General features: G+C 42.9%; 2 protein-coding genes across 2 annotated transcripts in view; both read left to right on the plus strand.

Annotated features, from left to right (window-relative positions):
• Positions 1 to 15: 15 nt before the first annotated feature.
• On the plus strand, positions 16 to 9,548 carry LOC118386646 (denticleless protein homolog). The gene is made up of 15 exons (XM_035774358.2): positions 16 to 199; positions 538 to 663; positions 771 to 863; positions 1,091 to 1,152; positions 1,265 to 1,385; positions 1,767 to 1,832; positions 2,238 to 2,353; positions 2,465 to 2,538; positions 2,815 to 2,918; positions 3,177 to 3,281; positions 4,526 to 4,638; positions 4,785 to 4,874; positions 6,163 to 6,301; positions 6,571 to 7,217; positions 7,351 to 9,548. The coding sequence occupies exons 1-15, from the start codon at positions 148 to 150 to the stop codon at positions 7,435 to 7,437; spliced, it is 1,995 nt and encodes a 664-aa protein (XP_035630251.1). The 5' UTR covers positions 16 to 147; the 3' UTR covers positions 7,438 to 9,548.
• Positions 9,549 to 11,142: 1,594 nt separating this feature from the next.
• The window catches only part of LOC118386647 (serine/threonine-protein phosphatase 2A 56 kDa regulatory subunit alpha isoform-like), a 109,209-nt gene continuing 107,007 nt past the window's right edge, over positions 11,143 to 13,344 (plus strand). The window contains exon 1 of the mRNA XM_035774359.2: positions 11,143 to 12,256. Within this exon, the coding sequence (XP_035630252.1) occupies positions 12,112 to 12,256 (145 nt within the window). The 5' untranslated portion in view covers positions 11,143 to 12,111. The remainder of the gene's footprint in view (positions 12,257 to 13,344) is intronic.

Here is a 13,344-nt window from a genome sequence, read left to right on the forward strand (position 1 = left end):
GCAACATTAGCGGGAGATTCGTCTTCTCTTTCAGTTCATTAGTTCGCGGGAAAGGGGGGAAACAAACAGAAGATCACAGCACAGGAATTGCTCCGACGAATAGAAATAGTTTTTAAAAAATCGTCTGGCTTCGGCTGAGTTAGAGAAATGCTTTTTCGCTCCATTGTTGACAGAGAAGTCCGTAAACTGAGGCGCAATGGTAAGAATGTTAATCTGGACATTAGTCTGCCTTCAATGTTTCTAGGCAGCTATAGCACAGATAGAACAATGAGAAAGATATTTGGCTATAGCTAGCTAGTTAGCCAAAGTTAGTTAGTTAACTAGCTCAGCTGTGTTTACTTCAGCATTGTTGGCTGCTAGACAGGCCATTTTGTGACGCTAATGGATGGATGGATGGATGGATATTGTTGTGGGGAAGTGGCTAGCGTTAACAAATAGCTAAGGAGGTCCTTGGCGGTCCCTGGGGATGGATATCACACATGGTTTTTGCTGCATGTTTCATAGTGGTTGTATTTGTTGTTTCCTCTTCTCCACTAGACCTCAGCCCAAAGTACCCGTTGTCCTCTCTGCTGAACGGCTACCAGTGTGCACGGCATGATGAACACATCTCATACGGGAACATGGGGGTAGCCGTGCCCCCTTTTGGATGCGCCTTCTCTACAGGTAATACAGGAAGTACTCTACTGTATGCCTATGAAGGCGTTAACCATGAACCACTGTCCCGATGTCCTGTTTTCTTCTGTTAACCACTTCTTTTCCTGGCGTTTTAGCTCGAGGGTTGCAGAGTGTATTTGCTGTGGCCAACGAGGAGGGTGTCTTGAGGCTCTACAACACAGATAACAGACAGAGTCCAGTCCTGAAAGGTAACTTATCACCTGATTGTCAACCACATGACCAACAGAGTAATTCAAGCATCTTGCTTTTTGTGCTGAGACAACAGATGATATGATAATGCACCCATAGTATGCAGACCACCTAGCCATTGCAGCTCTCTGAATCTCCAGCCAAGCTTGCCTTGTTTTAGGACCCTAACTCATTAAATGTCATTAGATGCCAATTGGGGTATAAACTTTATTTTGCTATTCCATAGAATGGTTGGCACACGAGAATGCTGTCTTTGACCTTGCTTGGGTGCCAGGGGAGGCTAGCTTGGTGAGTAGGATAAGTTTTCCCTGATTGATCACTGTGTGTGATGTGAAACAGACTACTACTTTCTATAGACGTGTTAGAAGATGCATGATAAAATGTTGTGTATTTCCATCAGGTGACTGCATCCGGTGATCAGATGGCCAAGCTGTGGGACGTGGCATCGGGGGAACTCCTTGGCATCTTCAAGGGGCACCAGTGCAGCCTCAAGTCTGTTGCATTCACACAGCAGGAGAAAGGTCATTTTCATATCAATTCAATAACTTTATTGTCCTAGAGCGGCAGCACATGATACCTTAAAAACGAAGCAATAGACATATATTTTTTTAAGTATGTTTCCTGAATGCAGAGACATGGCTTTGAGTGTATGGTCTTTCAGATTTCTTATGTGTGTGTGTGTGTGTGTGTGTATACCCATGCCTAAAAGTTTTTTTTATTATAGGCATCATCACAGAACAGCTTGACAGTTCATCTACTGAGAACAAAACTCTCCTTAAACAGCTGCTGCAGAGTTTCTGTTTTTCACCAGGGGAGCCTGTGCTTTTTAGGCCACTGCAGACTTTGTTGTTTGTGTCCGAAAACTTCTTAGTAACCATGCAAACTTCTCTCTTCTCCAACAGCTGTGTTCTGTACTGGGGGCCGAGATGGGAATATTATGGTCTGGGACACCAGGTGCAGCAAAAAAGGTAAGGACAGATATGAAAGTGATTACCGTTTTCTTTAGTGTAAACAGTATGTTTGAAATCGATAGGTTAGTCATTGCATATTTTGGATCTTAAATCTTTCAAAAGCTACAATATTTCAGTGAGTAAAGCGAGGACTAAAATCTTGGGTAATTGTGCCAAATGCTCTATTAAGTTCTAGGCTAAGATGTGTTAGAATATACACGTTACAGGCAAGTCTATGGGCCAAATGTCCCCTCCAGAAATTCAAAATCCTAATTTGTCCAAGTGATCAGTCACAAGAAAATCTGTGCACCGGAACAAAGTTCCTTGTTACTTGTTGCAGACTGTTGACAGATGCTGCGATACCAGTTATGTGTGTCTATCTACGAGAGATTGAGTGGGTAATGGTGTTTGTTTTCCCTTCAGATGGATTCTACAGGCAGGTGAAGCAGATCAGTGGGGCTCACAATAAGATGGATAGAAACACACCCTCTAACACGAAGAAGAGACGCCCAGGCACACGTGGCATGGCCCCCTCTGTGGTTAGTAGTAAAACTGATCCAGTGTCAGTTTTATTGTTCACTTCATACTGATTATAGTTCAGGACTGGGATATTAAGAGCAAATCTGAAATCTGTTCTCCATGTCTTGTAGGACTCCCAGCAGAGTGTCACCGTGGTGCTGTTCCGTGATGCACACACCCTCATCTCTTCAGGAGCTGTTGATGGGTAAGAAATCTGATGTGTAATACTTTAATGCTGCTGAGCAGTGCTGTGCTGCTCTGGTTACGTACTGCGCTGGCCATATTACGTATCTGACACAGGTGCTGAACCTGGCTGAAAAGGACATTGAAAGGATAACATCTGAGCCAGTATGGTTTGGATTGGCACAATGGTGTGACAAGCTTATTAAAAATCTAGATGACTGTCATAGGGATGTATGTGAAGCCAGCACCACAAAGATTGATTTTTACTTTTGAATTTGATGTTTTTCCTTTTAACCAGGATAATCAAGATGTGGGACCTTCGGAAAAGCTACACTGCATACCACCACGACCCCATACCGCTCCAGGTGTACCCGTACCCAGGCTCCAGCACACGAAAGCTAGGTGGGTTTTCTCAAACATGACTCATATTCTTGATAATTGTATCCTTCCTTCCTTGGAATAGGCTACTTTCTTATACGATATTACTGGATTGGTGAAGCAACTGTCTGAAACTCATCCTTTCATCAAAGTAAAGATCAGTGAATTCTGTAAAGGAATGAAGGAAGCAGTTTACAAGTATTCAAACATGTTGTTGTTTAAAAAAGTGTTTGTTTCATAGAGTAGCACAAGTGTAGGACCTGACCTGTGTTCTCTGGGTAGGTTACTCGGGGCTGGTGTTGGACTCCACCGGCTCCAACCTGTTCTCCAACTGCATTGACGACAACATCTACATGTTTAACGTCAGTGGATTGAAAACCACTCCAGGTAAACAAATGCCTTCTGCATGTCATTCTATTTATATGGCAACGTCCATCAAAAGCATGGCTGCATTCAGCCCATGACTTTGTTTTATGGCAAGTTACTCTAATGCATCTGTATATTCTCCCATCCATTCACATTAAAGCTCCTGCATGCCATTACATTTTTTTTTATGTCACTACCACTGTTTTCCACCAGGTGGGGCTGCACACTACTGTACGGTTGAAACTATTTTATTTATGGGAAGCTGTCAGATAGGCAAAAATGCCATACTTTGGGAAGATTTATTTTCTTGAATAGCTAGTTCAACTGCATGTGCCAACACCGTCATAATGAATGTGGCTACTATCATTTGGCTAACGTCTCCTCTCCTGAAACTATTCCCCAGGTCGTTGCTGTAAATGAGAATGTGTTCTAGTCAACTTACCTGATAAAATGAATAACAATATAACGTGCCAAACAAGTATGGTATTAAACCGTCTTTACAATGGTCCAGAGGTTGTTAAACAGACAGGTTGGCTACAGTGTATACAGGAGACTGTCTGACTGACAGATGAGAAACACCTCAGTGTTTGTGTTCTTAATGAGTCATCTAAGCCTGGGATGTGTTCATTAGGACTTGCAAAGGAAATGTATTTTTTTTAAGTTAGTGGAAAGCAAAAATGTGCGGTTCTTATTGGACAAGTCAAGGTAGCCCCTCCCTGTTTTACTCCGCTGTCTACTGTTCGGTGCCTAATGAACGCCACCCTGGTATTTTTACCCACTAGTTGAGACTGGGTGCTGCACTGCTGGGTGTGGGGTCTTTTCCGACACTAGTCAAGAATGTAGCCCAGGGGGCTCTAACTTACAATGTGATCAGTCCCTTGACCGAACAGGAAGTAATATGTGTGACTGGAGTGTCTCCTCAGCAGGGCTCTACAGTGTGACCATTTTACATGCATGTGTGACCTGGAATTTTTATTTAGGAGCACCATTGCACCTAGAAAAATTAAGGATTCTAGCTTTAATATTGAAAATATTTTTCATTGTGCTCCTACATTTCTTTGTGTGCACCTAATTTGTTTTCAACTTGGGCACAAAAATTGTTCTTAGTTGAGCCCTGCTCCTCAGGATGATATTTGTTTAGTTATGTTGACCACTTTTTGTGAACTCGCCCTGTGTACTCTGAACAACAAATGTTGTTCTGGTGGTTTCAATGTCTGGTTATGTGCACATTATTTCTGATGTTCTAACATGTCTTTCTTTTTCAGTGGAAGTCTTCGCTGGTCACCTCAACTCCTCGTTTTACGTCAAGTCCACTGTTAGCCCAGACGACCAGTTCCTGGCTAGTGGCTCAAGTGACCATCATACGTACATCTGGAAGGTGAGCTGACATTTAGATTTACCCAATCCAGGGAAAACCTTTGAAAAGCAGACTGATGGACGATTGCCGACAAATGAACATGCTTTGACTATTTAATAACTATTATATCCATGCATTTTATAATGTGTCTTAACCTCCTATTTCAGATCTCCGACCCAAAGCAGGCTCCTATGATGCTTCAGGGCCATAACCAGGAAGTGACCTCCATTGCGTGGTGCCCAACAGATTTCACGAAGGTGAGATCTAAGATTTTGTCTATGTTCACATAGCCAGCATGTTTTCAGATGGTTTGTGTTAAGAATGTTATTCTTATCAAATCAAACTTTGTCACATGCGCCGAATACAACAAGTATAGACCTTACCATGAAATGCTTACTTACAAGCCCGTAACTAACATTGTAGTGCAATAAGCATTAAGAACATTTTTACTGAATAAACTAAAGTAAAAAATAACAAGGCTATATACAGAGGGGTACCGATATAATCAGTGTGCAGGGGTACAGGTTAGTCGAGGTAATTTGTACATGTAAGTAGGGGTGAGGTGACTATGTATAGATAATAAACAGAGAGTAGCAGCAGTGTACAATTCAAATGGAGGGGGGGCTGTCAAAGTAAATAGTCCAGTGGCCATTTGATTAATTATTCCGCAGTCTTATGGCTTGGGGGTAGAAGCTGTTAAGGAGACCTTTGGTCCTAGATTTGGCACTCTGGTACCACTTGCCGTGTGGTAGCAGAGAGGAAAGTCTATGACTTGGGTGACTGGAGTCTCTGACAATTTTTGGGGCTTTCCTCTGACACTGCATATTATATAGGTCCTGGAATGCTGGAAGCTTGAGCCCAGTGATGTTCTAGGCTGTACGCACTACCCTCTAATGTCTTACGGTCAAATGCCGAGCAGGTGCCGTATCAGGCGGTGATGCAACCGGTCAGGATGCTCTCGATGGTGCAGCTGTAGAACTTTTTGAGAATCTGGGGACCCATGCCAAATCTTTTCAGTCTCCTGAGGGGGAAAAGGTGGTGTGTCCTCTTCATGGCTGTCTTGGTGATGTGGACACCAAGGCACTTAACTCTCCACCCGCTCCACTACAGCCCCGTCAATGTTAATTGGGGCCTGTTCGGCCCGCCTTTTCCCGTAGTCCACAAAGCAGATTTTTTTGTCTTGCTGACGTTGAGGGAGAGGTGGTTGTCCTGGCACCACACTGCCAGGTCTCCGACCTCCCTATAAGCGGATTTTAGAACGCTCATCCTGTTGCTACCAAGAAATACACCTTTTGTGCTGCTTTTAGATCCATTTTTGTGTCCCTGGAGCAAATGTTCACATTGTAAATCGTGCCTTTGCCATAAAACAGAGTTGTGATAGTTGAAATGGTCAGGAGGAGATATAGGTTTTGTAGCCTAGGTAGACCAGACTGAGAGCTGCGTTCACCATTGAAACAATGATGTGTGCAGCATTCAGTCTGGCTTAACCAGGCTAGGTGAGGTGCAAATTGGGGCCCTGTGTAATCTCATGCTCTGTCTTGTCAGATTGCTTCCTGCTCTGACGACAACACTGTACGGATCTGGCGTCTGGACCGGGGGACGGATGGAGCAAAGTCCTCTGTCGGAGAGGCCAATCTGGTGGGCTGGGCATGTCCTAAACCTGCCACCACCGTGTCCATTCCAAGTGAGTATCGCTACTGCTGCTATTTATCAGCAAAGGGTACATGACATTTTTGACATGCCGATCAATGAGAGAATTGGATAGGACATTAATAAAATGGCCTGATGAAGATGGGGAATATCTGGAATTTCGTATCCAATGCAGTGGTTACCATCCTTAATTGTTTTTACTGGTCTGTGTAGCCAAATGATAACAAAGATGACTACCTCCAATGCTTCTTGAACAAGCGGAACTCTTTGGATTGAAACTGAAACTCTGCTTCTCTCTCTAAGGGCCTTTGAACCACATGGAGTACACCCCAGCCAAGAGTCCCCAGGCAGGGAGTCTGGGGGCCCTGTCCTCCCCCCAGCCTGCCGACGTGCCGCTACCCTCCAGCACCACCACCGCCTCCACCCTTCAGGGTGCTAAAGCCACCCTCCTATGCCAGAAAACACCCTCTTCCATCAGGAACTGGTTTTCCCGAACCCCTGGGTCTCCTTGGGGACAGGTCACCTCTCCTCTCCACACGGTGCTCAGCCCCCAGAGCCCAACCGGTACTCCTCCCTCGGAGAGGAGGGCCAAGCGCCGACTGGAGACTGGTGACTGTGGTGCAGCAGGGGGCTGCGATGGTGCAGGGGAATGCAACTGCATTACGGAGCTCTACCCTGCAGCCAAGAGCAGCCGAGGACTGGCAGGCATGTGCTGCCCCAGCCAGGAGCCACCTCTGGTGGGCACAGAGAGGAGTGAGGCCTGGGAAGGAGCAGACCTCCAGGTGGAGGAAACATCCACACAGGCAGACAAGGAGAACTACTCTCCAGGTGGGGCAGACTGGTTGTCAGTGATGAGCCAGAGGCTGAGGAAGGGTGTGGGAAACACCAGCAGCATTCCCAGAAGCCCCATTGCCTGCAAGAGGCGAGATGGCAGGATGCCCACCTCACCGGTATGCACAAGTTGACCTGAATTTAGTGATGTTACAGTATGATCAGGATTGGCTCCCAATGTAGAACAAACACTGATGGCTCTAACTGCATAATATGGTACCTGTTGTCATTTATCTTTCTCTTCTCTCTCAGGCAATGCGCTCTCCCTACCAAGCAATGCGCTCACCACGATCCATGCAGAAAATATCCTCCTACTTCCTGCAAAAGACTTTGGAGTAATCAGTTTGGATTGAAATTGTGCTCTCAGTGCTGAGTGAGAGCACAATGTATGTATTTTAATTGGGATCACTGTTCAACCGAGAAATATTTTTAAAGATGCATTTATACAGTACCAGTCAAAAGTTCGGACACAGCTGAGCTGCTCATTCAAGGTATTTTTTTTCTATTTTTTTCTACTGTTTTCTACATTGTAGAATAATAGTAAAAACATCAAAACTATGAAATAACACATGGAATCATATCGTAACCAAAAAAGTGTTAAACAAATCTAAATTTATTTGAGATTCTTCAAAGTAGCCACTTTGCCTTGATGACAGCTTTGCACTCTCTTGGCATTCTCTCAACAAGCTTCATCTGGAATGCTTTTTCAGCAGTCTTGAAGGATTTCCCACATGCTGAGCAAATGTTGGCTGCTTTTCCTTCACTCATCCCAAACCATCTCAATTGGGTTGAAGTCGGGTGATTTGTGGAGTCCAAGTCATCTGATGCAGCACTCCATCACTCTCCGTATTGGTCAAATATCCCTTACACAGCCTCGGGGTGTGTTGGGTCATTGTCCTGTTGAAAATCAAATGATTGTCCCACTAAGCCCCAACCAGATGGGATGGTGTATCACTGCCGAATGCTGTGGTAGCCATGCTGGTTGTGTGCCTTTTGAATTCTAAATAAATCACTGACTGTCAGCAGCAAAGCACTATCACACCACCTCCTTCACTGTGGGAACCACACATGCCGAGATCATCCGTTCACCTACTCTGCATCTCACAAAGACATTGCAGTTTGAACCAAAAATCTCAAATTTGGACTCATCAGACTAAAGGACAGATTTCCACTAGTCTAATGTCCATTGCTTGTGTTTCTTTGCCCAAGTAAGTCTCTTCTTATTGGTGTCCTTTTTAGTAGTGTTTTTTTTTTTTTTTTTTCCAGCAGCAGCAATTTGACCATGAATACCTGATGTTACGCGGTCTCCTCTGAACAGTTGATGTGTCTGTTACTTGAACTCTGATGCATTTATTTGGGCTGCAATCTGAGTGCAGTTAATTGTCCATTTCTGAGGCTAGTAACTCTAATGATCTTATCTCTGCAGCAGAGGTAACTCTGGGTCTTCCTTTTCTGTGGTGGCCCTTATGAGAGCTAGTTTCATCATAGCGCTTGATGGTTATTCATATTTCTTCATTTTTCACAGGATTGACTGACCTTGATGTCTTACAGTAATGATGGACTGTTTATTTGTGTTTATTTGAGCTGTTCTTGCCATAATATGGACTTGATCTTTTAGTTTAACACTTGTTTGGTTACTACATGATTCCATATGTGTTATTTCATAGTTTTGATGTCTTCTCTATTTTAACTATTTTCTACATTGTAGAATAATAAAGAAACCCCTTGAATGAGCAGGTGTGTCAACTTTTCACTGGTATTGTATATATGTGGGTTGATTCTTAACCTCTGCTCAATGGGTACAATATTGCGTATCCTTAACAGGTTGTTAGCGCAACATAGACAAACTTTTGAGTTTCCTCATGTTTTTATTTTGTGCATTAACTTTGTATACTTGGTGTGGCTTTTTCTGCCATCAGTTTATTCATTTGTACAAGATATTGTATAAGTTCTGTGAAAATGTGGATTTTGTGTGTGTATATACATTAACTTTGATTATTGCTTGTATAAACTGACTTTAGCCAAAGTTGCTGTGTCTTTCTGAACTTTTCATTGATTAAATACCATCACTTTGGCATACAACTTTGGAGTGGTACAGATCTAGGATCAGCTTTTCCTCCCTTAACCATTACTGGGTGAAATACTTCACCTTACACTGTTCATGTCATGTTTGAATTCCAGTGTTGGCTCCCCATACTGAATAATTAGCTGTGTCACTACCACGTCACGCTACAATTCATGAAGTGACCATGGGACTGGAATTAGTACTGCAGAAAGCATGTCCCTAGACAACAATACTTGTAAAATAAAAAATGTTAAGAGGCAACTTTGTGTTGTTGGTATTATAGAAACATGTCTATGGTACTGTGTACTGCATTTCTCGTTAGGTTTACAGCCCCATGCAATGCTGTTCATCAGTAAAAGGTTTCCAACACTGGTCTCCAACCTGTTTTTACTGTATACTTTCCCCTTCTGTTGTTATAACCTGACACCAAAGGTTATTTGTCACATGCTTCATACACAACAGGTGTAGACTAACTGAAATGCTTACTTACGGGCCCTTCCCAACAATGCAGAGAGAAATAATAGATAATTAATGACATAATTTCATTCATTGAGTAGACTCTTATTCAGAGTAATTTACAGGAGCAATTAGGGTTAAGTGCCTTGCTCAAGGGTACATCAGCAGATTTTGCACATAGTTGGCTCGGGGAAGCACACCAGCAACCTTTCAGTTACTGACCCAATGCTCTTAACCGCTAAGCTACCTGCCGCCAAGCAATAATAAACACACATGCGTTTTGCGCTGTGTTAATCGTATTTTGACAAACAATTAGATAATTATTTATCCTTTGTGCTGAAAGAAGAGTTTGAATGCATGATAGTTTGTATACCTGTCAACCTGCAATGTATTTGTCTCATGAGAACATTTTCTTCTGCTCTCTTCATGTGTTCACGTGCAAAGGTTAGCATGCTACTAGTGCTTGAGGGCTTACATTCAGAGAATCACATGGGGTCAAACCACTCACTTTGCTGTAATAACCTAACGTGGTAGGTGTAGAAAGACCCCTGAGCAGAGTCCCCACTTCCAATTTTCAGGGGAAATGGAAGTTATGTTGAAAATAGGCCCTCTCTGTCCCTGAAAACCATCAACATCCGTTTTCTGCAAACACTGCTAAGGGCGTTGCTGTAAAATGTAGGGGACAGGTTATGGTCCATGCTATCTGGGAATCCTTGGGATGTCCCTACCCCATTGAAGTTGAAATTTAAAATGGTTACGGACTTCCCAAGGATTCTGGATAGCAGTAACCACACATTTGTTGGATGCTACAGTGTGGCCTGGTGGATAAAAATAGCATCATGATGTACTTGCAATTGCAAGTGCCTGGCCTCAAAATAATTACTCACCAGTGTGATCTGAAAAGACAATTGTGACTTTTTTTTATTTGGATCTTAGTACAGTATGTATCTAGCCTATTTATAAACGTTAACAACTTTTCATTGGCTGAAAGTTCATTGCATTATATTTTAAACCGGGCCTCCCTTACGTGAGTCAGGTGCCCCGTTCAAAGTCGCAATTGTAAATGAGAACTTGTTCTCAACTTGCCTACCTGGTTAAACAAAGGTGAAATAAATAAATAAAAAGCCCATGCGATGTAGCCTCCAAACAAAAGTGACATAATTCAGAACGTATTGTAATTTGTACGATTATGTGTTTTAGCGTGCATTGTGATTGATTTGTTAGACACTTCAAACATGTATTTTGAGGAAAATATATATTGAATGTTTCTGGACTGCACAATGCTGCCTTGTTGACAAAATGACCGATCAGCACAGATTACTGTTCGATTTGGAAAGGCGCTCCTCCCACCCCGCTTTCGTCCGATGACGTCATGGGCATTTGCCCGGTGCCCGCGGCTCAGAATCCGCCCATTGTCACATGGTTTTAGAGCCCGGTCTTTGTCGAATTCGATTGGTTAAAAATGCATTGGCGTGCAAGTTCCTACATTTTTGTTGGATACTGGCGTTGCCTGTCAATTACGTACATTCGTGTCACAAAATGCAACCTCGACAACGATGAGAAACTGTTTACGGTTGCACAGAGTCTACAGTGTTGTGGCTTCTGAATGGATGTGTTTTATCTAACGAATCTATTGGAAAAGTTATTGTTGAGTTCCGAGCATAACTGAAAATTCCTTATCGGGGTGTCAGAGCAACTCGATGAACAGATAATTCCGACTAAATGGACACGGGAAAGTGCTGAACATGACTCCATTGGCGCCGCTGTTCTTCCGATACGAACGTTACTGAGTAACTAACGTTAGTTCGAGGTTGCCAGACTTCATTCGTCCAGACTGTTTTTTTTTTAGACAAAGCCAACTACGGCTACAAGACACGGAATACAGTATTTATTTTCTTCTGAAAATAGTATGAATTTCATCATGAGAGTTCGCTTTAAATTGTAAATGTTCATATTATCTAGCTGGCTAACTGCGTTTTAACACGTTAGCCAAGAAGCTAGCTAGCGGTAGCATTTTTTGGTCTGTCATTTACAGTACATGGCATAACGTTACTTGTTTTCTCTGAAATAAACAGTTAGCTATAAAAATGACAACACAAGCAACAGGTATATTGCAGAAATTACAAGTTAACAAATACACCCAGAAATTTAGTTAGGCAATGTTTCTGTTGTCAGACAATCAGTTAGTTAACGTTAGCCTAGCAACTTTGGCTTGTTAACGCGTAACGTTCGTTTTGTAAACAGCTCGCTGGACTCTCAACAAGCGGACCGAATTATGCGGGCTTTACATGGAAACTGATTAACAAGCTACACTAGTGTATCCTACACGGAGAAGAGGTGTTCTTTAAAGCTTGCGGTTCACTCCATTATTTCAAGTTGGAGAATATTTTGATGCGGCTGGGCTGGGAGACACAGCCTACGTGTGGTAACCTCTGAATCTGTCTTTGGTGCACTTGTAAAACATATTTTGACGTTATAGTTTATGCACCACAATGTCGGCTATATCTGCGACTGAGAAAGTGGACGGGTTCACCCGAAAATCAATGAGGAAAGCCCAGAAACAGAAGAAATCTCAAGGGTCGTCCCAGTTCCGAACTCAAACTCTTACCGAGCTTTCACCCTTGCCGCAGCTCAAAGGTAAGACCAACTACTAGAGGATTAACAATTCGCCCTGAAATAGTGTCAATGAAAGGGTGGTGGTGTAGTGTTGATACTTTCCCTTTACACCTGCAAACGTACTCAGACATCGATCTGTATAGGGATACAAATGTGTTGGTGGTGAATGCAACGCCGAAGCTATGGGTAGCTAATAACAGTTGCGATGACCTGCATATTCAGCTTCTGTTCCTGGGCACCCAGCTGTGATCCGTGTTCAGGTGTGCTCACAAGGACTGAAGTGCAATCCTTGTAAATTAGGCTACATTGAGCTGATGAGATTGAACTAATTGCAGATACTATTGTAAATTGTACACTGCCTACGTTTCAGTTGGTGCTGATCTCTGTTCTGAAATCTTCTCTCCGCCGGTGTCAGTTCCTCTATTCTCAGAAATGGCACCGTTGTTATGCATGGTATTTGTTATTTTGACAGAGGGGACTGTGGAGAGACATAGGTACAGATACATGCATACGCACACACATGCTAGCACATGCACTCTACACAGACGTACATTGTAATATTGTTGTATGGTGGTATTATAGTCAAATTCCTCAATCCAAAACTGTCAGACACATTGAAACCTATGGGGACCAGGTTGCTTCATACTCCAGTATTATTGGAGTTGATGAGAGCGGATCAGAAAACCAGAATCCAAAACGCTCTGCACTTTTAAGTGCATACTTTTATCTTCATTCAGGAATTTTGCCAAATCCAGTCTTGGCTACATATCTCAATAACACGTGTGAATTGAGCAACAGTGATGAACTTCCCTTTGTCAACTCCACATATTACAAGGTCAAGAGCTTGGTTGTTATCTGATGGGCTCCCACTGTGGATTGTCTGTCCCCAGGTCATGTGTACAGTTCAACTCTCCAAATGTAGCTTAATGGCATCTGTGTTGTAATGACAATTTGATCTTTAATGTTGATGCAGAGTAATAGAGATTTGGGCACAAGCCTGTCTGGGAGAGAAATGTCAATGTATTCAGGAATAACATGTGTCCATAAATTTGAATCAATGTGCTTCATTTCACCTTAAGATGCCATTTTGAAGACTCAAAATTCACCCT

The sequence above is a fragment of the Oncorhynchus keta genome, chromosome 8, assembly GCF_023373465.1.
Source record: "Oncorhynchus keta strain PuntledgeMale-10-30-2019 chromosome 8, Oket_V2, whole genome shotgun sequence".
Lineage (NCBI taxonomy): Eukaryota > Metazoa > Chordata > Actinopteri > Salmoniformes > Salmonidae > Oncorhynchus > Oncorhynchus keta.

What these genes read in the sequence shown, in the direction of transcription:
- LOC118386646 (XM_035774358.2), top strand. Translation starts at nt 148, where the DNA reads ATGCTTTTTCGCTCCATTGTTGACAGAGAAGTCCGTAAACTGAGGCGC. An exon ending in TCTTCAGGAGCTGTTGATGG is followed by an intron (nt 2,539 to 2,814) that starts GTAAGAAATCTG and finishes CCTTTTAACCAG; the next exon opens with GATAATCAAGATGTGGGACC. An exon ending in ATCATACGTACATCTGGAAG is followed by an intron (nt 4,639 to 4,784) that starts GTGAGCTGACAT and finishes CTCCTATTTCAG; the next exon opens with ATCTCCGACCCAAAGCAGGC.